Genomic DNA, 23,922 nt, shown 5'->3' with positions numbered 1-23,922 from the left:
CTTCCAGGTCACTTTGTTCCACTGATTTCTTCCTATATGAATTTACAGTTTCCTCCATTGTCATCTATTATATTATCACCGAACCCTTCATCACTTTGGGCCTATTTTTCTAAGCACCTTGAGGATAAAATACACTCTCCCTGGCCATCTTTTTGTTATCAATGTTTCTACGACAAACGCTCACAACAGATACTCGATTTCCATTATCATTATAACTTTCTAGCCCTATTTAACCTTTCCAACTCTTTCGAGATCTTCCCTCAACTCTCCAACTCCCTTTTTTCCAACTAGAGTATCCACCCTACAAGCATTCTCAGATACTACTACTGACTTTCGAATGTTGGGACTCTACAATGTGTGCTACACAAAAATAAGATTCTTGTCCTTGGTGATTTTTTTAAGTGTTTTACCTACCTATTTCCTTTACGATTTACCTCTTCCCTCCCCTCAAAATCTGAATTTACCTTTCTACCTAGTCAACTTCCTCAAGCAAGTCTTCTTTCCAATAAGTACCCTACTACTAATTGTCCCATTCCCTCCCCAAGTAGCCCTTTCGAAGCATTTGTTCTATTTTCTAAGATGGCGGCTGCAAAGCCCAGGAAGGAAAGCACAAGTTCCACCCACACAAGGATGGAACTTAGCAGCCAAAGGAGGATATGCTTTAGGGGCCTTGGGTGTGGTGCACTGTGGATGCCTGAAGAGTCATAAGGGCCCCAAAAGCGGGGTCCCCAGAGAGAGAGAGAGAGAGAGAGAGAGAGAGAGAGAGAGAGAGAGAGAGAGAGAGAGAGAGAGAGGAGGAGACCGGGGGACCACTAGCCAATGCCTCCGCCCACACTGCGCCAAATCCAAGACCTCCATCACAGGAAGTGGAGGCCCTGCCCCCCAGCTTCAGAGGCCGGAAGTGAGCGTTGCTGGGGCGCGGACGTGGGACCCAGGCGATTGTACGGAAAGTGTGAGTCGACTGAGGTAGGAATGGCATCGCGGACCTGGCTTAGGGCCTCCTAACAGCTCACCTTTGGGGTGCTGGCTTCTCTTCACCACTGATACCACCATATTCTGCCCAGAGCCCTTGTTGTCCTGCGGGTTCTCAGCCTCTGTCCAGTCCCTCTCCCCAGGTGGGCGGTTCGCAGCTGCAGCAGCCACATCTCAGTCCCCTGGAGGGCCTCCCTAGTGCCCCCACCTTTTTTTTTATGGTTAACGCCTTACCATTTCTTAAATCTACTTTGAATGTTTTGTTTAAGGAAGGAAAAAACATTGTTTTACTAAGGCCCCAGCTCTGTTTAACCAGTTGCTTCAGACAACACCCAGCCCCAAACTTGACTGCTTCCTGTCGTTTATCAGTTTCTCCAAGGTCTAGTGCTCTGGAAAAGGTAAAGAACTTTTTGTTAACAGTTTAATGTGGAAGATCCTTAATGGGAGCAGCTGAATAATGACGCTGTGGATTGCCGTGCCCGTCCTCTGCTAAAATAGTACTTTTCGCCACCAAAAAGAATAGTTTGGCTTCCTTCAAGTTTGTATCGGGTACTGATTACTCCCCTTAAATGCCAAAAATCACGAAACAGAAAAATTCTTTCTTCCAAACCGCTTTTATTTTTAATGAAAAAATATGAAGTAACTTTGTACAAGTGAAACATGACAAAAGGAACATTAAGATTTCTTAATCCAGACATGAAAAATATTTTTTAAAAGTTTCACTAATGAATATTATTAACAGATGGGCTCAGCAGCAAATTAATAAACTAGAGTTCCAGCTGATCCCTTGTACTTCTTATAGGTTCCAAGGCTGCTTATGTCATAGAATGGTGCAGAAGGGGAGTGGAATTATATGAGGGGCCAAAGGAGAGCTTGTTCTATAGGCAGGAGCCGTAAAGCTGGCCAGTTTTCAGAAGTTTACTATAGGGATGGTTTCATATAAATTTAATTTTTATATAAATTTAATTCCCATAAGTTTAAACAAGGGGGGGTGGGGTTTCCTTCTGGTAGAAGAGAATTCAATCTTCAAAACCATTTCTCTTCATTTTCCATGCTTCTGTTAACAGATTTCTTCTATTATGATTGTTATCTATAAAATGGACAATTCTTAAGTCTTAACATTCAGAAGTTTCTCCTCAGTGCATGGGGGAATGAATATTATCTGAAGAGACTTAAATAATCTAGTTTATCCATTTTAGCATAGATCAGGGGGAGGAGGGAAGTGAAACATTACTGGGAAAAGTGTGTCCCTCCCTGATCATGTTTAAGGAAAGTCATGGAAATGGTAAACTAAAATATCTCTGGGCATATTAGATGGATTGAGGGTAAACTGACGTAAGTCTGACGTAGACCTCAGCATTTCCAGGTCCCAGCGGGAGAAAGACTGGCAGTATTTTCAACAAGTTGAGAACTTTAAAACTATTCCTATGTTCATTCTGAAATATAAATAGAACTAGAACAGGGAGGGAATGGAGCAAGAGAAAATAGTATTCTTGTGGTCTTGACTTGTCCCCTCTGATGTGAAGTTTTTCAAATATTAATAGTTGGTAAACATTACAGGCTGTTGTGATGATACTTAAAATAGATTGTCACCTGAATACAGTTTAAATTGGTAGTCATAATTGGAGTTTCTTAATTATTTATGAATCCTAGAATTTATTCCAAGAGTGTGAATTTGGCTAAAATATTAAAATGCTTCACAGTAGTGAAGGATAATAGGGAGAAAATGTTGGGAGGAAGGGCTTCTTACATTGATCTTGGGAGAAGCTTCAATTCCAGTTCGACTCTACTCTCAGGGCTATCTCTACATTTCACTTCTGATTCCCTGACCACTGCTTTTTTCGCCACAGCACTTGGATCAACTCCTTCATTTCCAACATGGAAGAAACTTACAGTATGTACTACTTGTTGCTTTTGGAAAATAAATTACTTACATATAGTTTTAGCTCTAACATTAGCGGGAAAGTCTTGTGGTGGTGATGTAGAAAAGTGCCCACGTTTAAGCTAAGACACTTGGAAACTTAAATAGTTACAGAGGTATGGGAAGCCATCAACTTTGAAAAAACTGCAGCTAGAACACCTGTTGTAAACTATTGATATTTTTATTAAATGATACGTATTAATTTCTTAAAATTTCAGTTTCTCCTGTTCATGACACAGGGGTAACCTGTTTTCTTTCTAATTTGTGGGGTGATATGGTATACATAGTAAGATTGATGTGTATTGAGTTTCTAATGTTAAAGAAATGCTAAGAGGAATTCTTGTTTCTCCAATGATTCAGCAATCATTCACCACAAATTTTTTAGTTAAAAAATAAGTTTTTTAAATCTAGAAAAGCAGTCTAGAACTGACCTACCTACTTGTCACTGAACACCAATTTATAAAACATTATGGTAGGAAACTATCATTGTCAACTCTGACATCTGTCATTGTATGGACTGTCTGATGTATGTGAATCATAAGGTACCTCTGGGCTGTCAGCTGCTGACATGGTCTAATATTTTCTAGCAATGGAATGGATTAAATGAAGGAAAACTAATAAGAATTTCATCTGTAAACTCTCCCTAGGTGTCCTAAAGCTTCTGAAATAGGAAAAAATTGCTGGTTGGGATGATCCTAGTTGGCATAAAAAGCCTGTCCTCTAAGACTTTTCCTTCCTATTCCTTCTGTCCTTCAACTCACCTTTCTGGCTCATTTGTACCTCGATCATGGTTAACAATTTATTCTATGTTTACCACTATCCCAGTGAAGCTGTCTGTTTCATTTCCCCCCAGACTTCTGATTTTCATAGCAGTCTCCTGGTTTATATGCTTCTTATCAAGTGTGAATTGTTTATCATAGCTCACTCTTATCAATGCCTTCAGTGGTGGCAACAGCATTTTACTAGGTTGCCTCCTGTCTTCATATTCATTGTGCTTAACCACTTAATTCCCTTCCTTAACCAGGCTTATTAAAATTTGGGCTCAACTGTAGCATCTTGTAAAGCCTAAGGGTAGTATTTACAAATTCCCAAGTAACTAGCTCTAGAAATGATACTAAAAGTGTAGTCTTTTTGAGGGGGTGGGGGGAAGCAAATATTATATAAAAAATTTTTAAAAATGATAAATGTTAAAGTAAAAAAATTAATTTAAAAAAATTAAAAAATAAATTAGGCCTCCCTGGTGGCGCAGGGGTTGAGCACTGGGTTGTAAACCTGCCCGCAGCCTCTGCAGCGCTGGTTCGATCCCTGGCCACCGGGTGAGGGTCCCACATGGCGCGCAGACCTCTCCTGCCACCTGCTGCTCTCTTCAGCAGTGTGCTTCGTCAGTCTGCCTGCTCTGCTCTCCACTCTGACTCTGGTGAATTCTCTCGCCCTCCCACGCTTCTGACTATACCCAGTGCTTGTATAAATAAATAAATCTTTAAAAAAAATTAAAAAAGATAAAAATGTAGTCTTCTAAGGCTGATTTTAACTAGATTTTAACTAGATTTTGTTTCACACAGCAGTTTCATATGTTCAACTTCAAGAGATTCTGGTTTTGTAGAGTATTCTGTTTTTCTATCTAACTAATTTGGTAATCACTAGAGTAAAGAATTTTTTTTTTCCGTCATATGTGTTTCAAAATATAAAAAGTAAAACCACCTATTTGCTAAAGGTAATTGTTTTCATCAGAAAGGTAACTAAATCAAGACCAAGAACTACATATAGTAGTACGTTAAAGCAGATAGATGAGAAAGAAATTTATCAATATTTCTCAAGCTTCCATAGAGCATATAATTGAAATAGAGCAGGGCTTGCCAGCTTTTTCTATGTCATGGCATACTATATAGCAAATAGGGAATCTGGTAAAGAGGTTTAACTACCTTCAATTTGAAAAAAAGGACCAGTATGGGGGAGGGGGCACATGTGCAGTGGACACCCTCACACCCCCACCCCAGCCCAACAATATATTAGCACACCATTCATTACAAACTTCAGCATACTATTCGGGAAACCTGGTAGGGCTAAGCAGAGATAGGAATCACCCTACACTAGCATTTTTCGAAAAGGAAGGAGGATGGATTTCATTTAACTTTCTGTTTTATAATAAGGGTAATCAACAATCGAATTTATTTATGTACATCCAAATTTGAACTAAGACCCCCTTCCATGATTGCTGTTTTGTTGGATTTACAAAGCTTTGGTAGTTACAGTGTTTTATCTTCTCAGTTACATTTTCATTTTCAAATGTATAGTCAACTTTTTTTTTAATTCCAAGTTGTCATTGGACTATCTTATTCTATTCTTACAGATTCTGTGAAAAATATATTATGCCTGGAATACAGTAGTTTTACAAGGGCCTGTTTTGCTTAATACCTACAATGTTTTTTTCTCTTTCAGTCGATTCCCTGGACCCTGAGAAGCTATTACAATGCCCATATGATAAAAATCACCAAATCAGGGCCTGCAGGTTTCCTTATCATCTTATCAAGTGCAGAAAGGTAGGGTATTGTTTTCATAAATTGCCCTGTAATGCCTCCTGAGTTTTTTAAGAAGCCATGTTTTGTTAATTTAAAATCATTTTTGCATAAATGTTTTAACTGAGTGCTAAACTATTTTTTGGGAATCTTCCTTTGGGGAGTTTATTTCTTGGCTACCTATGTTGTTTTTTGTTTTTTTGTTTTTTTTCCCTTGTTTTGTTTTTTTCCACCTACCTACTGACAAAGCATACTTTATAAACAGTTTCTTTGGAATCTCCTCACCCTATATATGACAGAGGAAGTGTGAGGGAGAAAGGATGTCCTGAGCAAACTCCATGCAGGCTTTGTGGAGTCCACCCCCATGACATGGGAACTACAAATCCCATGATCACCAAAGGGAAGGTTGTGAGGACCTGAGGGCAGAGTTAAGCAACTAGGCTCTCATTTTGAATAATTAACTGGCCATGTGGCTGGGGGGGTCGGTCGCCTTCTTGGCTACGAGGCGTGGTCTGTTTTTTGCCAGCTGGGGGGGGGGGTCATTGGGATTCCAAGTCAGGGGAACAGTAGGACGCATTTACGAACTTATCTCCCTCTTTTTCTCCCTGAGTTACTCATTTTCCCGTTCCCTTGTAAATAAACCTTTTATCAACCTGTTGTGTATGTCTGCAGGTTAGCATTAGTAAGTCCCCTTTAAATGTGTGGGTGAGGACCCACAGTCAGGCAACCCCATTTTATTCAGGGTTTGCCCTGTAACAGAAGCACTAATTTTTGCTAACAATAATAAATCTCTCTTGCAAATTTGATGTGTTCATTGTCCTGATGAAGATTGAGTGCTATAATATACATGTTTCTGATTTTTGTTTAGAAACTTTAGAGAAGTTGAACAATTAGAGCTTAGCCCAAGAAAAAAATTTTTCAAAAATTTTTCTTAAGAATAACTATATCAACAGTAAGCCACTTGAGGGGTAGAAAAATAAACCTCATCAATTTTTTTTTCTCTGCTCACTTTTGTAGACATAGCTGATATTAACTGCTTTGATTAAGGCACTTTGAAAGGATTTTTAGAATGCAGTGTCAGCTACAAAGACCAATGTTCTGCCAGTATTTATGCTTAAAAATCATTTTGATATTTAATCCAAACTACATTTAATTCATATATGTATGAGCATCATTTAAAGGGTGTTTTTCTCTTGCAGTTCTAGAGATGTGGCTGTAGTACCATTGTTGGTTATTTCTGTAGCCCTTTTTATTTTAAGATTTATTTATTTATGCATACAAGAGCTGGGGTGCAGGCCAGAGATGCGGGGGCTGAGCGGATTCACCGAGACAGAGTGGGGAACAGAACAGGCAGACTGACTGAAATACACAGCTGAGGGGAGCAGCAGGTGAGACAGGAGAGGTCTTCTGCGCCATGTGGGTTGCTCCCTGACCAGCCGGGGATCAAACTCATGCTACAGAGGCTGTGGATTGCTTCATAGTGCAGTGCTTAATGCCTTGCACCACCAGGGAGGCCCTTTTTATTTTTTTTTAAGATTTTTATTTATATATGCAACAAGAACTGTGGTGTAGGTCAGAAATGGGGGGAGGGGGGTAAGAGGATTCACCAGAGACAGAGTAGGGAGCAGAACAGGCAGATCTACTGAAATACACTGCTGAGGGGAGCAGCAGGCAAGATAGAAGAGGTCAGCTGCACCATCTGGGTCAGCTCCCTGGCCTGGGATCGAACTCTTGCCACAGTGTCTGGCAATAGCTTGATAGTGCTGAGACCTCAACCCCTGCACTACCAGGGAGGCCCCTAGCTCTTTAATATCTGGAGTAAAAATTATTGAAGTTGAACCCGGATAATATGACTCAGGAAATACTACCACCACTTTTCCCTAGGCATTCAAACCTGTCCCAAGGTAGTGGCTGGGGAAGGAGTCCAGCAGTACAAAACATTGTCATCACGCCCCTCTTCTGATGTTCTTTGGCCACAAAACCTTTGCATTGGCTACCTAATGTCCCTTGTGAAAATCAAGAAGATAAATGCCTCCCAGTTTTCTCCAGCCCCTATGTTTTTCTAGCTTTCTGCCCACTTTAAATTACTTTTATTTTTTCACATATATTTTGTGATACATCTTTTGCTTCTCCTAATGTTTCTTAATTGTTGGTATGTTTACCAGAAACTTTGGGTAGTATTAAACACTTCTTTTGCTTTCTTGTTTTAAAATAAGGAACTTGGTCAGCAGAGTAGACTATCGTTTGGGCTTTTTCTTGCTGAGATAAAGGTCAGATTGTTCAGAACCTCATTTCAGGCACATTACGTCAAATAAGCATTCCTGCGTTAGTCTGAGAAATCCTCAGTTTGCCTCTCCTGCAGCACCCTTCCAGCCTGGCCAGCACTGTGGCATTGCAGTAGCTGGGGACTGCCGCAGTGCAGGCTGAGTGTGTTTTAGTGTTGCTATTCATCCTGAACATCAGCTTTTAAAGACAGCCAGAACATTCTACCAGTCCAGGTGCCACCTGAATCTTGTGATCCTGAGAACTAAACAGGAAGAAGAAATACGGTTCAAGTACCAAATTCTAAATTCAGTGTGGAGCTTCATGTAAGCCATTTTAACCCAGTATCTGTGATGTCAGTCTCTACAGTCATAACAGAGGCTTGCATTTTGATGATTTTATTATCATGTCTAAGTGATCTGATTGAGCCATCAATAATCTATTAATTTTCTACTGTGAGTTTACCTATCTTAGTTATACCACAAGTTTATTGAGAGATTTTAGGGGAGCCATTTATAAAATCACCACTCACCCTAAACTTTAATGGACCCAAAAAACTGACAGACCCCTTAATTTTTGTTCCACAGAATCATCCTGATGTTGCAAACAAATTGACTACCTGTCCCTTCAATGCTCGCCACCAGGTTCCTCGGGCCGAAATCAGTCATCATATCTCAAGCTGTGATGACAGAAGTTGTATTGAGCAGGATGTTGGTAAGTCTGAGTAGCTAAATGTCTCAGTGCGGGAGGCTGGCCCCTTCACATTTTTATTATGCTGCATCATCACCTGGATTTTTGCCTTTCATCCTTTCAAAAGAACAGTATTTTTCTGCCTTTGAGATTTTTATCTCAGCAGCAAAAGATTGTCAGGTCGTGTCTATCAGATTGCATTCCCTTCCCAGCCGCCTGATTCATGGTACTAGGAAGTCATCTAAAAATAAAAATCCTTTCATTGTCATAAATATAGTAAACATCTTTGTTTCTGCTTTTCTTTCTTCTGTCAGTAAGCAAATAAGACCCCTCTCTCTAGCTTCCATACGATCATTTTTTTTCAGAAACAAAGGTTGCTGTCCCACAGCCTTATAAAAATCTAACTCCTTTAAACATCGCTTGGTGATGTCCCCTTCTTATGTCAGAATTCTGTTTCCTTGCAGTCAACCAGGCTAGGAACCTGGGACAAGAGACCCTGGCCGAGAGCACATGGCAGTGCCCTCCTTGCGATGAAGACTGGGATAAAGGTGAAGCCCCTCTGCAGTTTTTCCTTCAGTGTCTAAATCTCAAGTCATTTAAGACAGAAGGAAGGTTTTCCTTCTTTCTTGCCGTGTTGTTCAGAATGCCTTATTATCCTTATTATTTTTATTGGGCCCCCAAATGAGCACATTTTTATCACTGTGCAGACACACAGAACAGCCCATCCCTCTTGACTGGATAAAGCACTTCTCTGCATCTGTTTTTCCCATAAGTTGTGTTGTGTCATCTGTGTTTGGTAGTTACTGGGTACATTTATTATTATTTATGTCACTTGTGTTTATATTTTTTTAATTAAATTCCTGCTACTGTGTTGTTTAGGCAGGACACTTGCTCACTTGTTCTCCAATCTTGGGTATATTATTACAGATTCAACTAGCAGGAACTAGTGTCTTACCTAGTAGGGCCACCAACTTTGTTTTCTTATTTTGGCAGATTTGTGGGAAGAGACCAGCACCCCATTTGTTTGGGGCACATCTAACTACTGTGGCAACAACAGGTAAATAAAATGGTCTCATTTCCAGCACTGCCTTTTAAAATCAAAATGCTCTGTTACTAAAAAAAGCCACCCAAGCATGAACTGACCTCTTGCCTTAATACTACTTGGTGGTAGGACCTCCCTGATGGCACAAGGGGATAAGATGTAACATTATGAAGCTAGCCATAGCTACTGCAGCAAGAGTTCAATCCCTGGCCAGGGAGGTGACCCACATGGTGCAGGAGACCTCTCCTGTCTTGCCCACTGCTCCCCTCAGCAGTGTATTTCAGTAGATCTGCCTGTTCTGCTCCCCACTCTGTCTCTGGTGAATCCTCTCACCCCGCCACACCTCTGAGGGCCTGCACCTCAGCTCTTAAATGCATAAATAAATAAATCTTTAAAAAAAAAATCTACTAGCTACTTTTTCAGAGGATTTTTTTCCCTTTTATTTCTTCATTCATAAAAAAAGTCATACACTGTGTTAATCACTGTGGGAACACAAAAATACTAGCTTATTAGTCTATCAAGGCAGACCGTGGTGCTAGACTTTCTTATGTCTTGCTTGGATAGTTTGCTATTTTAATACTTTGAAAAAAATTCTCCATCTATACCACGTGAATTATATTAACTCTGGGTAGCTACGATCTGAAGAAAAAGTAATCTTAAGAATTCTTGATTTGAAATTAGAGGAGTCCAAATATCTTTGGGCAGGGAAAACACTACATCTCTTTTTCCCACTAATTTTATATCTACTTGTAAAACTATAAGATTTCTCTTTACAGCTTGATTTTTTTAAAAGAATTTATTCATGTATACAAGAACCAGGGCACAGGCCAGAGATACTGGGGGTGAGAGGATTCACCAGAGACAGAGTGGGGAACAGAACAGGCAGACTGACTGAAATACACCGCAGAGGGGAGCAGTGGGCAAGACAGGAGAGGCCTGCTGCGCCATGTGGGTTGCTTCCTGGTGGTCAGGGGATCAAACTCGTGCTGCACAGGCTGTGGATTGCTTTACAGTGCAGTGATTAATCCCTTGCGCCACCAGGGAGGCCCACAACTTGAATTTTAGAAGATCTTAAAAGCTCAAGTTTCAAACCCAAGTGAGAATATTTCTGCATTAGAAATTGAGAGTAGGAGATGCTAAATAACATTTTTCCCAAAGAGAATGTTGAAGAATTTTTATCTCGTAGTTCCTGAGGTCAGTTAGTAATGGTAAGTTATTTTGTGTGAGCGCTAAAGTAGAAAAATTTAAAGATGAATTCCATTAATACAATTTTGATTTCATCTCCATTCTATGAGATTTGTCGGTTTGGTTGTCTTGGCATTTTATTTTCTGTTATGTTTATTGAGTGAGTTGATAAGCCTGTCATGTGACTGAATAGTAGATGGCATTGCTGTTTATCTCAGTTTCTAGTAAAGGAAAGTGGTTAGCCCGTCGTAATGCCTCTATAGAACTGTAAGCTTTCCGGGCCACCCCTGGTGGCGCAGTGGTTGAGCACTGGGCTGCAAAGCTGCCCACAGCCTCTGCAGCGCCGGTTCCATCCCTGGACGCCAGCAAGGGTCCCACATGGCGTAGCAGGCCTCTCCTGTCGCGCCCACTGCACCCCTCAGCAGTGTATTTCATCGGTCTGCCTGTTCTGTTCCCTGCTCTGGCTCTAGTGAATTCTCTCACCCTCCTGCTCTTCTGACTGTACCCAGTGCTTGTATAAATAAGTAAATAAATCTTAAAAAAAAAAAAGAACTATAAGCTTTCCAGAGAAGTGGTAATCATTCTAATTGCAAGATTGTTTTGATGGAAATGTGTTTACACTTCAGAATGTAAAGTGGATGTTTGCTTCCAAATTATGGAAAACACATTTTGTCTTTGTATACCTGTCTGAAGAATAAAGATATGCTGGCATAGTCAAATTTGTCTTTCTTTGTGTAGCCCTGCAAACAACATCATTAGGGAACATAAAGGTAACCTGGCTTCAGGCATGCGCGTTCCCAAGTCTCTGCCGTATGTTCTGCCATGGAAAAACAGTGAGTGAAATAGAGGCCAAATGCTTTTACCCTTTGCTGTGTACCATTAGCCAAATACAGGTTGGTCTCGATTATCCAAAGACATGTTCAGTCTGAATATGTCATACTCATGTGACCCTAACAGTGAGTGCCTCCTTAAATTTTGCCCTCTACCTCACTTCCTCCATCTTAGCCCTAGCCCTGTTTGGTAAATGGAAACTAGGACTAAGAAAGTACAAAATCACAGAAGCAACCAGAAGAATATTTTCACGATGGGGTGAACACTGACATCAAACACCATGGATAAATTTGGGGGCCCATAGAAAGATTAATGGCTTTGACTAGGAGGATGTCATCATCTTCAGTTTCCAGGCATAAAATCTCTGGGGAACTGACATTAGAAATTGGATTTCAGGCAAATGAAATAAATCAGAAGGAGAAAGAGAAATACTGCCTGCTTTCACACACATATGGACTGTAAAGAAACAGAGAAAAGAAACAGACAAAACCAAAACAAACCCTTAGAATCTGACTGCAGAGACTACCAGAGGGGGGAGAGAGGAGAGCAGTAGGTAGAAGGGGCCCAGTGAACTGGGGTGCAGGATTATTGGTGTTTTAGTTGTGGGAGTGTTGTGGTAAAATACACTATACCTTTATATAGTATTGTAAACCAATGTTATCTCAAAAAAAAAAGAAAAGAAATGGGAGTGCAGAGATTTAAAAGGAAATGGGTAAAGAAAATGAAACTAATAAATCATAAGCAGCAGCATAAAGAACAGTGTTCAAATGTCTTTCCTGGGCATCATAGCCACTGCTATGTAAACAGGTGCTAAATTCATTATCAGACCACCCTGGGCAAGAAATCCCCACGTATGGACCATCCAGATAATGCCTTTTTTTTTTTTTCGTTCTGTACTTTCCCCACTGTTGCCTCCCTGTTCAGATTCTCTTGATTTCAGTCTGTTGGAGCTAATTTTTCAGTATCTTGAGGATTCCCTTTAAATACTTGTATTTCCCCAAAAAGGAAAAAATTCCCAAGAAGCTTGATAGGTAAAGCATTGTTTTTTCCCCCCATGCTCTTGGATAGAATCCAATCACACTAATTTTAAATTTTCCTACCATTATATTCTAATTCAGTATGTACCCCAGGAATAAGTCATTTGTGTTTAGTAAAATTAGGGGATGGAGTGAATTTCACTTGACATGCTGTATTTATTTTGAAATATTTCTGCTCCATAGATGGAAATGCACAGTAACGGAATATCTATCTCATCAAGTAAGTGTTTGTTTTATTTTACTCTCTGTTCCAATGGTAGCAAGATTTAACTGGACATAAAGCAATTTGGGTCCAATTTTTCTCTCAGATTATGTTACCAAATTAAAGCTTTGTGTGTGCATGTGTTTTTTAAGTTTATAGCCTTTGTTATGGCTTTACACGCTAATGAATAGTAATTTACTGCTTAAATTAGAGTTCTGTTAACATGCCAAGTTGCTTCCCTAACGTTAGTGCACATTGCCTTTTTTTTTTTTCTTTTTCCAAAGTTGCATTCTAGATCTATCAAGTCCCTTTAATGGACTGAGATTAATCAGACAGCTGTGCTTTACTGCTCGCAGTTCTTTCCCTGTGCAGTACAGTTTAACACTCATCAAAAAATCAATGTTTTGTGTCCTTTGGGTAGGTCCCTAGCAGTGGAATTGCCAGATGGTTTCACTTATAGCAGGAATATAGGAGAACCTATGTAAGACATTGGTTTAAAAAAAAATAAGAACAGTACAAAGCACAAAAAAGAAAAAATGGACAATTATAAATCAGAGACATACTACAGGAGAGAAGGAGGGAGAGGGACAGAGGGAGGGAGGAACACAGGGGACTGAGGTGATGGTGCATGGGTATATTGGTGTATTGGTGTATTGGTGAAGGAAACTCAATGGGGATTACACCTGAGGGGGTGGAGGGGAGCAAATACTGTTTAAAAATGAACAATGATGTAAAAAAATAAAATTGATTTATTACAAAAAATAAAGCCATGGGGTCACCAGGTTTCCTAATTTACATAAAAAAAATCATACTGTTTAATGAGCACTTAAAAGTTTTGGGTTTCTAAACATCTTGCACTATTGATCTTATCTGAATATTTGATTTAGCAGAACCTCACAAAACCTATACGAAGAGACCAAAATCTTTTACTTTTCATACATGAAGTCTTTCCTTGAGGTTACCTTCTGTGCCAATAGCAGAGCCAAGTTTTATATTTCAAATACTGTCTTGACAGAGGTTACCCAGCCGCATTACTCCTGGGATAAGGGATATTATAGACTGGGAATGGGATTATGCCCCCACTGTCTTGCAGACAATAGACCCTCAGCAAATATTTTCCAGTGAATAATTGGTCTGTTGCCTTCCAATCCACTCACATCTGTGGGCAGTGAAGCAGATGGACCTGTGAGTTAGGGTTTGTTTTGGACCAAAACGGTGTTTCTTCTAGTGAGAAGCAGAAAAAAGACTCTTAAAGCAAGCACCCTATAACCCTGGAGAATAGTAATTACCAATTGCTTCTAGATACCAGCAATTTCCCTTGGTTGGTTCTGATGTCAAATTGTTAAATGGATCTCGTAGCCAGAACATTGAATTTGTCTCCAGGAGAAAAATAGACACAAAACTTCTGGGATCTGTCAGGGAAATACACATGAATCTGGATGAATCATGAACTTTGAATCTCCCTCTGATCCACTGCACAAGATGCTGGTGCTCATACATAGGTATGGCTACCTAATAAATGATTAAGACAAAAGCCTGGGAGTAACTGTCTCTACCACTTGAAACTAGACACTTCTCTCCTTTGGAACTTAACTCTTTGCTGTTAATTTCCTTACATGCTAAAATTTTATTTCTGTGTATAACACCCAAGGAATGGGATGAGAAGGAGGGAGACAGATAGACACATAGATATCCTAGATTAGGTAAGTCCTTAAATAACCACAGACCTTATTCTCTCAATGAAAATATTCTCTTGACTTCATGCTTCTACTGAATTGACTTCCTCAATTTACAAGTCAAGTGAAATCCACCACCCTTTACTCCGTCTCTTTGAGTTTATCAAGCATACCGATGGAAAAATCACATAAATATGCCATTTTTTGAATATCTATTGCAAAAATATATAACTTCTTTGGAAGAATACAAAAGAAATGAAAGACATGACTTACTCCCTTAACCAACTTTTGTGTGTGTGGAGATTTTTTTTTTTTTTTTTTTTTTTAAATATTAAATTTTATTTTTATATTCCCCCATACAATTGCAAATGCCCCATTCTGACCCCAATCCTTCCCCTCCCGCCCCCCACCCCCCAAAAAGTGTCTCTGGTTCATAGTTTTTTGTTGATTTTGATTTTCACTTTCTTATATTCATTTTCCTGGTCCCTTATTTAAGTTTTCTAGATTCCTGCTATGAGTGAGACCATCCGGTATTTTTCTTTTTCTTTTTGGCTTATTTCGCTGAGCATGATCCCTTCCAGTGCCATCCATGTTGCTGCAAATTGCATGTGTTTATCTTTTTTGAATGCTGAGTAATATTCCATGGTATATATGTACCACATCTTCTTGATCCAGTCATCTATTTTTGGGCATTTGGGTTGTTTCCAAAGCTTAGCTATTGTAAACAGTGCTGCTATAAACATAGGAGTGCAGGTGCTCTTTGGAATTGATGTTTCTGTGTCCTTTGGGTAAATACCTAGGAGTGGAATTGCTGGATCATATGGAAGCTCTATGTTTAGTAGGTCCAGAAATCTTGTGTGGAGATTTTTTTGAATGCACATATCAATACATGAAAGGGGTTTGTTCACTTAGCCCTTAATAGGTTTTTTTATCCCAATTGTTTTTTCTAGATAAGTGTCTAAAACACAAGTTATATCATATTAATTTTCCCCAATATACATTGTAAAAGCTCGAAAACTGTTGTTGAGTTAATCAGAAAATAGAGAATATGAAAAAGAGATGAATACAAGTTCCTTGGAATTAATCCAGAATTGTCTGGAGGAGTTAATTCTGGGATAGTCAGTTCTGATTTTCTCCTCACTTGTGAAACTGTTGACACAAGAAGTGTGCATTGATCTCTGTATAGAATGTTTTTAATTCAATTAACAAGTTTCTGAATGCTTAGTACTAAAGAGCAAAGGGTCAGAAGGCACTTGGTGTTGTGCCATTAACAATCTCCAGGAACTAAAAATTCCTTCTTTTTCTCCTTTCCTTGTAGACTCCAGATACTAGAAGATTCTTCCTTCTACCACTGGGTTCTCCATTTTTCTCCTAATCTCATTATAGAAAGATAAACTGACTTTCAAACTGACAAGTACTTTTGTTTTCTAACCCCTTTGATTCATTTGATTCAAGAAAGAACCCTGATACTCAGAAGAACTGTTCCAAATTAAACCATCAATGTAGTTAATTACTTTGGTTACCTACCTGCAGACCCAAACTCAGAAATTATACATTCCATTCAACATTACTGAAACGTAATCACTTAAAGTTATTTCACAAGACCTAGAAGTAACTGTGTATGTGTGTGTGCTTGCATACCTATGAACCAAATTCATTTTAACATAAGAATGCACCTTTTTTGATCAGTGCTTCTCTTTATCCAGAGTCTCCAAGATGTTGATAGCATTTATATAGAAAAATACCCCAGTCTTATTTAGAATCTTTAGGACATTTTGCTACCTGAAGATGTCTAACCTAGGATAGCTTTACTTTCTCTCCAAGCTCCAGCTAGAAATTACACTATCAACCTAGATGTGGATTATGTAGGATTATGTTGTAATGGAGATGAATCAGTGCATATGGGGAGAAGACAGGCTTTTCCACCTGTGTGTGAAATTTGATTCAGCATCAAAGCTTAAGTGTGTGCCGGCCTCCCTCACTGCCGGCCCCCCTCACTGGGATGTGTGGATAATAAGTTGATTTCTGAAACACCCAAGGTTCTGGCTACCTTAGTATCTTATTGCCCCTTATAAGGAGACTTCATAATCTCCTAGACCAGTTTTTTGTTTGTCATATTTTTATTTTCTTCTTTGTTTGGTGGTTTTCAAGTTTAGTTTGATGTTTAGAAATGTCTGGCATGGAAAGGAATCTGGGATCTAGAATAGATAGGAACTTAGATAAAGCATAATTATAAGTATTCCTAAAAAATGATCTCTCTAGCATTGTGTGTGGGTGACAGATAAGTGGGAATGGGCTTTTATAGAAAACTCCTTCCACAAGTTTCACACCAAACAGGATTCTGCCCTAATGAAGCAGAGCGCTTTTTTCATGTCTCTAAAAATAGGTTCAAGATAAGCTGGAGTAGCATGGCCTGCCTCCTTCTAGGCTGGATGGTCTAGAGTGGATACCTGAGCCCTTTCTTCTGGAGAAGGTGGAGCTGGGGGGAAAAAATCCTTCATGCCCCTAGTTCTGGTAGTTTATATTTGTGTATCAATCAGTACCTCACAACAACTTGATTTTATAGTCTTATTGCTGGAAAAAAACAAAAGGCTTTTGGTGTCTCTTGTTTGATAACAGAACAAAACTTTATGCTACACTTGTAACCAGAACTCCTAAGAAGAGGAGCAGAGGTATGGGTCTGGTGCACAGAATTAACTACTTTAATTAAATAGGAATTAAATAGAAAATAGTTACTTTCTGTTTTTAAATATCTAAAGGAGCGAGACCCTAGACTAACAGCTATCATTCATGAAAAACTAGAGAACTTTACTTTATTAGGATACCTCTTGGTGCGTGACTACTAGGACTTAATCATAAAACAGTTGTCCTTTTGGGAAGTGAGTGGCACTTGCTGTAGGAGAATGCCAGCCTGTATTAATTTAGTTAGCTCACAAAGTAGGCAGTCCTGTTGTTTCCTTAGTGAACTGCTGATTAAAGCAGCTGATTTGCCTACTTTAGGAGCTTTCAGAAACTGCTTAGGATTTTTATTGGGCCTAGAATTCACTGGTCTGGATTGTTTGCTGGGAAATTTTTTGAAAATTCCCAAAAACTAGAACCAAGAAGTGACTAACTACTACTGTCAGAAGTCAGGAAGAGAAGCTTACTTATCTTTGAGCACCTGTTTTTCAGAAAATACTCTTCTTTGGAATGTAAACAAGGGGAGGTAAACAGTTGAATATTTTACCTTCATGTCAAAGTCAAGTGTCAAGGTTAAAAAGCTAAATACAGAGACATTTCAAAAGTTAGCCCAGAGAGCCTTTGAGCCCCTATAATTTGATCTTATGGAGGGTATCCATACTCTACTCCAAGAAGAGAGTTCGCGCTCTGGAAGATTCCCTTACTCTGTATGGTTTCTAGAAGTGCCATTGTGATTTGCAAATATTCTTACCAGAAATAAACAAATATAGGTAATAAATGATGCCTAGCTCTTCTGGTAGCTGTAATTGAGCTAAACAGGGTGAGTGTGGATTTAATTTAAAATAATGCACTGCAGTTGCCCTTTCATTGGTGAGGCAGAACAGTCACTGCTTATGTGAATCTCCTAGACAAGATGAATACACCCGTACTGCTGCTCGGAGTTCTTTAATTGTGCAGATTGTATTAAGGTCCAAAGTAGGCAGAAACTGAGGGTGATAACCTTATACTTACTATTACCATTTTCAAAGAAGCAAGTTATAAAAGATTTGTATAATTTAAATCATCAAAGCTTGACTGGCCTTGGGGAGAAGAGACCTTTATGAAAATACTTTTTCTTATACCCATTCAATGGATAGAAGAATGAAAAAGATACAGTAGTGGCTGCTTGTTCTTTTGATCACTATTTTCATTGCTAAGGTTCTGAATATATTCATATCCCACTTTACTGGCTGAAGAGGCCAAAGCCACTGCAGTCACATTAAACTGTTTCCTCATGCCACAGGCCCAGCTAACTCTGTTCCAGCCACACAGAGGTCTGCGACAAGGCATTTGCCCTCTACACAACAATTTCACGCCCTGATTCAACACACTTAAAACTCTGATAAACTTGGTAACTGAGACAAATACAAAACCTAAGATTGTTTATAGCTAGGAAGAGCATCTTAGGCCAGACAGTACCTCTGGAGAACGACCATATGGTCAACAGATTTGCATTTGCTTACCCTCTTCAAAGACTGTTTTATTTAAAACTAAAATAGTGTAAGAGCCTTTGAGGAAATGTGAAGAAAAGTTGTTTTGTTTTATAATAATATAAATATATACATAGAGGAAATAAATCCAGTTGTATGAAAAACTGCTATGAATCCAACCATGCCTTTTAATTTTTATTAAAATACTTGTCACTGAAATAAAGTATGCTTTGCCAGTGTATCTGTTTCAGTTCTCTTTCCTCAAGCTTGAGGTCGAAGTTTTCATAGGACAGGGTCAGGGACTTAGATTATTTACCTCCTTGTGCTGATTTTCTCTGGAAGAGAACTTTATAGCAGAGGTATAAATTGAAAGTGATGGAAGGTCTTGCTCTTGAGATTAGCAAGCTCCATTGAGATATTCTTCTATTGAATTGGAGATTTCAACTGAGTTGCTGTTTTAGCTTTATAATACCTTTGAAAAATAAGCATTGATAAGGTTTATGATATGGTCTATAGCTTTGATATCCACCTGTCATGCCTCATATGCTCTGAGAGCTGGAAGGAATTCAGAGAGCACCTTAATCTGAAGCTTCATCTTCCATATGAACAAACAGACCATGTACAGATCTGGAACATGACTTTTTTAGGGTAAAAGAGAATGGTAAACACAAAAATCAAGATAGTGGTTACCTCTAGGGGAGAAACCACGGGAAGAATCAGGAAAAAGCACAGTATATTAATAATGTTCTGTTTAATAAGTTGGGTGATGTTTACTGGTGTTTATTTTAGTATGCTTCTTAGGTGCATATTAAATACTATATAGTTTTAAAATATTTAAGAATTATTACTAAAATAGAGTGCTCACTGTAGGCAAGCCACAGTTCTTAGTCATATTTTTAACCCAGATCCAGGGTGGATGAAAAACAGCCCCTAGAATCCTCATCTTTGCTGAGGCTACACAGCTTGTTAATAGCAGTGACCATAACCTACAATACCTGATTTCTCATTGCTGCTGTTGGCTTCTTTACATCCTGCCCTGAACCTCTCATTTTCCCAGGCTCTGGAGTTTCTTCTGGACACATTCCCCTGTCTACCAGCTTGGACTCCATCATCAGTCACTTCACTGGCCTAAATCAGCACTGAGTTCCCATGACCCCATGCTTCTGCTGTCTACTGCATTGGCTTCACCAATTTCCAAGTCAGGTGAACCCTACCACCCCTTGCTCCATCTCTTCTAGTTTATCAAGTGCACTGATGGGAAAATCACATGAATATGCCATATGATTTCTTAATTCAGGCACCCATTCTTGTCTGGCTTTTTCACATTTACCTAGTGACCATTACATCCTTCTTATTGTTCTCCTCAACTTTATAATCTATTTCCCACCCCTATCTTAAAAAGATGACTGTGTCTCTTATTCCCAAGAAAAATTGGTCATGAAACTTTCACTTTTTTTCATCCCTAGGAGTTTTAGAGCATCCATCTTTTCCTTTATCTTCAAGGCTAACCTCTTCCTTGTACTATATCTCAGTTTTACCTGTTGATATAAATTTTCCCAAAGCAAAGTAGATTAAAATGATAAGAATCATAGTTCCTATGATAAGGAATCCAGGAGTGATTTAGCTGTGTGATCCTGGCTTGGGAACTTTGATGTGATTGCAACCAGGGCTACAGTTTTCTGAAAACCCAGCTGAACCTGGAGGATTTACTTCTAAGATGGCTCCCTTATGTGCCTGGCAAGTCAGTGTTGGTTGTTGGCAGATAGCCTCAATTCCTGCCCATGTGGGTCTCCACAGCCCTTTCATCCTCATGGCATGTCAACTACTTACCCCAGTGTGAGCAGTTTAAGAACAAGACAGAAGCTAAATTATCCTATGAAACCACACTCTCATTTTTACAATGTGCTATTGGTGACACTAGGTACCCTTTTACATGGGATTGGGGAACGTCACAAGAGCATGAATACCAGCAGGAAAGAATCACTGGGGCCATCTTGGAGACTGATTATTACACCCAACTTATAGCTTCCAACATCTTCCATAAGTTTTCTTTTTATTTTAATTCTATTTCTCTTTCATTCTTTAAGCTATAGAAATGCCATAGTTGTAATCATTCTGTTAAAAAAAAAGACATACTCCTCTCTCCTATTGATCAGTGTTCAGTTGCAGAAAATAGAATCATTTGCGCTAGTGTAAGCAGGAAGGGATTTGTTAGAGGGCACTCAGAGAATCACAAAATTGTTGAGAAGGCTGAAAAAAAAACTCTAGATTGGACTTCCAGAAAATAACTCTCCAAGACTGTTTAGGAAGCTGCTGCTTATACTAAAGTTAGGCAGCTGCCAGCTCAAGTGGTACACCACCAGCGGATGCCCCGCTGCCTGTCTTAGCCCCTGCTGGCTGAATCCAAGTGATATGCTAGTGCTTCTGATTGGCAGAACCACAGTCACACCTGAACCCTAGCTCCAAAGGACTGTGGGAAATGTAATCTTGCTTTCCAGCTTCTGCACACTGGCAGAGTATACATGTTGAGCAGACCAATACCTAGCACCCCTGGCACACCTTCTCTAGCTGTTGCTTGCTGGCTGCTGCTCTTCAGCACCAGATTTATTGAAATAATTGGTCTCCAGTTCCCCCTTACTCTTTAGTCCATTACAGTCTGCCCATTCTGTTCTCATCATGTCTGCATCCAGCCCCCTAATGTGCAAGACCAGTGATCTGGTTTAGTCATATTCCCTGAGGCATTCAAGAATAGCATGTTGTTGTGATGCCTGTGGACTTGGAGATACTTAGACCCTTAAGCTTCAGCTCACACCTGAACTGCTCTTCCTCACATGTAACTAATGTAGGTTAATGATGATGTCGTTCACCCAGTCAAGAATTTCATCATATTCAAGTTGTCGCCAAATCCTGATTTTTTTTTAAGATTTATTTATCTATGCATACAAGAGCTAGGGTACAGGCCAGAAGTGTGGGGGTTGAGAGGATTCACCTGAGACAGAGTGGGGTGCAGAACAGGCAGACCTAAAAATACACTGCTGAGGGAAGCAGCGGGTAAGACAGGAGAGGTCTGCTGTGCCATGTGGCTCACCTCCCTGGCCAGGGATCAAACTCATGCTGCAATAGCTGCAGATAGCTTCATAATGCTGGCGCTTAACCCCTTGCACCACCAGGGAGGCCCCTGTTCATGCTTTTAACATGATGCTTCACCCATTTTTGTGTCATCCTTACACAAGGGCCCTGGTAATCTGTGTTCAGACTAGTTTAATAGAATTTATTGAGTTTTGTTGTAATTATCTTCTAAATGTCTAATCACACAGGAGTTAGAACAGAAACTATCTCAATATTTTAAGCAGAAAGTAAATTTAATAAATTTAATATAGATAATTATTAAGTGCTTACAAAATCATTTCAATAGCTGGATGAACCCTCTGTAGGCAGAGCCCCTAGGAATGAATCCCAGAGTACTACTGGACTAACTACCCCTAGGGAGGGCGCTAGAGCCTCTGATGGCCTCTGAAAAACAGTCAGAGAAGGTGGCACCATAACTACAACCCAGGAATCAGGAAGCTGCTACAAACAATCCCACAACATATATTGTATCAGACATTTTAACAAAGCAACTAACCAATGAAAGCACTCAAATGCATGATCAAGGGAGGAAGGAAAAAGTAAACAAGATAAATCAGTACCTGGAGTACTGAGACTTTGCTGTGGAGTGTGTTGGGGTTTCAGTTTGCTTTTATAGTTTGATTAAGATCAGTCTTTTTTTTAAAGGCAATTAGTTACTTTAACAATTCACAGGAAAATATACCTGGGCCAACCACCCACCCCTCCCCACTCCCTAAAAATGTCTTGTCATAGTAGGTGGGTACTGAGTGGGCAGGAGCAGGGAAAAACTACTTGGGAAAGTGATTATGACAGCAGTTAGGGAGGTACATTTGGAATAAATGCAGACTTGAGTTATCTTGAGCCTTAGACCAGTCCTGTGACCTTGGACCCTGGCAAAAGTCAAACTCTGCGTCCAACATCTCTTCTATAAAATGAAGATGTTAGCTGAGAGTCAGTTTGCCAATACTGTTTTTTGTTCTTATTTCCAACAGAGGTCCTGAGGCAGCGCTGGTGTTGTCTCAGAGAAAGTAGTGGTGTTACAGGAGGCGATAAATTCCCTTCTTTCCCCCCTGGTAATATGCTTTCTCCATTTGCTTCAAAGCTTGTTTACCAACTCACCCTCCACCCTCCTTCCTCACCCTGCCACTGCATTATGTGTCTCAAAAGATAGAGAAAGGGCCTCCCTAGTGGCTCAAGAGGTTAGTCTCAGCACTATGAAGCTATCCACAGCCACAACAGCACGAGTTCGATCCCCAGCCAGGGAGGTGACCCACATAGCACAGCAGACCTCTCCTGTCTCACCTGCTGTTCCCCTCAGCAGTATATTTCAGTAGATCTGCCTGTTCTGCTCCCCACTCTGTTTCTGGTGAATTTTCTCAACCCCACACCCCTGGCCTGTACCCCAGTTCTTATATGCATAAATAAACCTAAAAAAAAAAGCAGCAGCAAAAAACAGCTGCTCTTAGACCTCTAGTGAAGACTGTGAAATCATCAGGGCCCATGTGTCAGATTGTACAGCCTTCACCAAACCTTTGCACAGAGCTATTTCAGCTTGGCCAGAGAACAATCCACTGAACATACAACAACTTCTTTTCTAAGGCCACTTTATAGGGAGCCACCAGGCTGCCTCTCCTTGGTGCAGGGCGGGAAAGGTGAGTAAATGAGTAGGGTTTAGTTCTTAGCCAAGGATGATATAAACCACAGAGTTACAGCCATTGTAGCTCAGTTAAATGGGATGTTCTTTGAAGATTTGTTATAGTTGCAGCCCTACCCTCAGGCCATTTATAGTCAAAGGCAATGTTTCTCAAAGCATAATCCAAATATCATCTACATCATAATTACTTGGGTGCTTATTTTAAAATACAGGTTCCTGGACTTTGGTCCAGATTTCCTGAATCAGAATATCTGGAAGCTGTACACAGGCAGCTGTTTTTCACCATATACCTTATAGGTCCTCAGACACAAGTTACCAAAACTGGGCCTCCCTGGTGGTGCAAGGGGTTAAGACACTACCTATGAAGCTATCCACAGCCACTACAGCACGAGAGCTTGATCCCTGGCGAGGGAGCAACCCACATGGCGCTGCAGACCTCCCCTGACTCACCCTCTGTTCCCCTCAGCAGTGTATCTCAGTCAGTCCGCTTGTTCTGTTCCCCACTCTGTTTCTAGTGAATACTCTCACTCCCCACACCTCTGATCTGTACCCCAGTTTTTTTTTTTTAATATTTATTTTATTTATACAAGAACCAGGGTACAGGCCAGATGCGCGGAGGGTAAGAGGATTCACCAGAGACAGAGTGGAGAACAGAACAGGCAGAATGACCGAAATACA

The 23,922-nt window shown here is 39.9% G+C and overlaps 1 protein-coding gene across 6 annotated transcripts; it reads left to right on the top strand.

Annotated features, from left to right (window-relative positions):
• The first annotated feature begins 892 nt into the window (after positions 1-892).
• Positions 893-19,747, top strand: LOC119250963 (gametocyte-specific factor 1-like). 6 transcript variants are annotated; one of them, XM_037518509.2, is made up of 10 exons: positions 893-966; positions 1,242-1,370; positions 2,823-2,866; positions 5,333-5,433; positions 8,259-8,385; positions 8,826-8,909; positions 9,355-9,418; positions 11,327-11,421; positions 12,640-12,676; positions 15,653-16,080. In XM_037518509.2, the coding sequence occupies exons 3-9, from the start codon at positions 2,851-2,853 to the stop codon at positions 12,654-12,656; spliced, it is 504 nt and encodes a 167-aa protein (XP_037374406.1). In that variant the 5' UTR covers positions 893-966; positions 1,242-1,370; positions 2,823-2,850; the 3' UTR covers positions 12,657-12,676; positions 15,653-16,080. The 6 variants fall into 6 exon arrangements, with proteins under 6 accessions (XP_037374406.1, XP_054553757.1, XP_037374407.1 ...); XM_037518511.2 differs by lacking the exon at positions 893-966 and adding an exon at positions 973-1,115; XM_054697782.1 differs by lacking the exons at positions 1,242-1,370; positions 15,653-16,080 and adding an exon at positions 19,540-19,747.
• The last annotated feature ends 4,175 nt before the right edge of the window (positions 19,748-23,922 follow it).

Source organism: Talpa occidentalis, unplaced genomic scaffold (genome assembly GCF_014898055.3).
Source record: "Talpa occidentalis isolate TD23 unplaced genomic scaffold, MPIMG_talOcc4v2.1 talOcc4.19, whole genome shotgun sequence".
NCBI lineage: Eukaryota > Metazoa > Chordata > Mammalia > Eulipotyphla > Talpidae > Talpa > Talpa occidentalis.
This window is presented reverse-complemented; position numbering and strand designations above follow the sequence as displayed.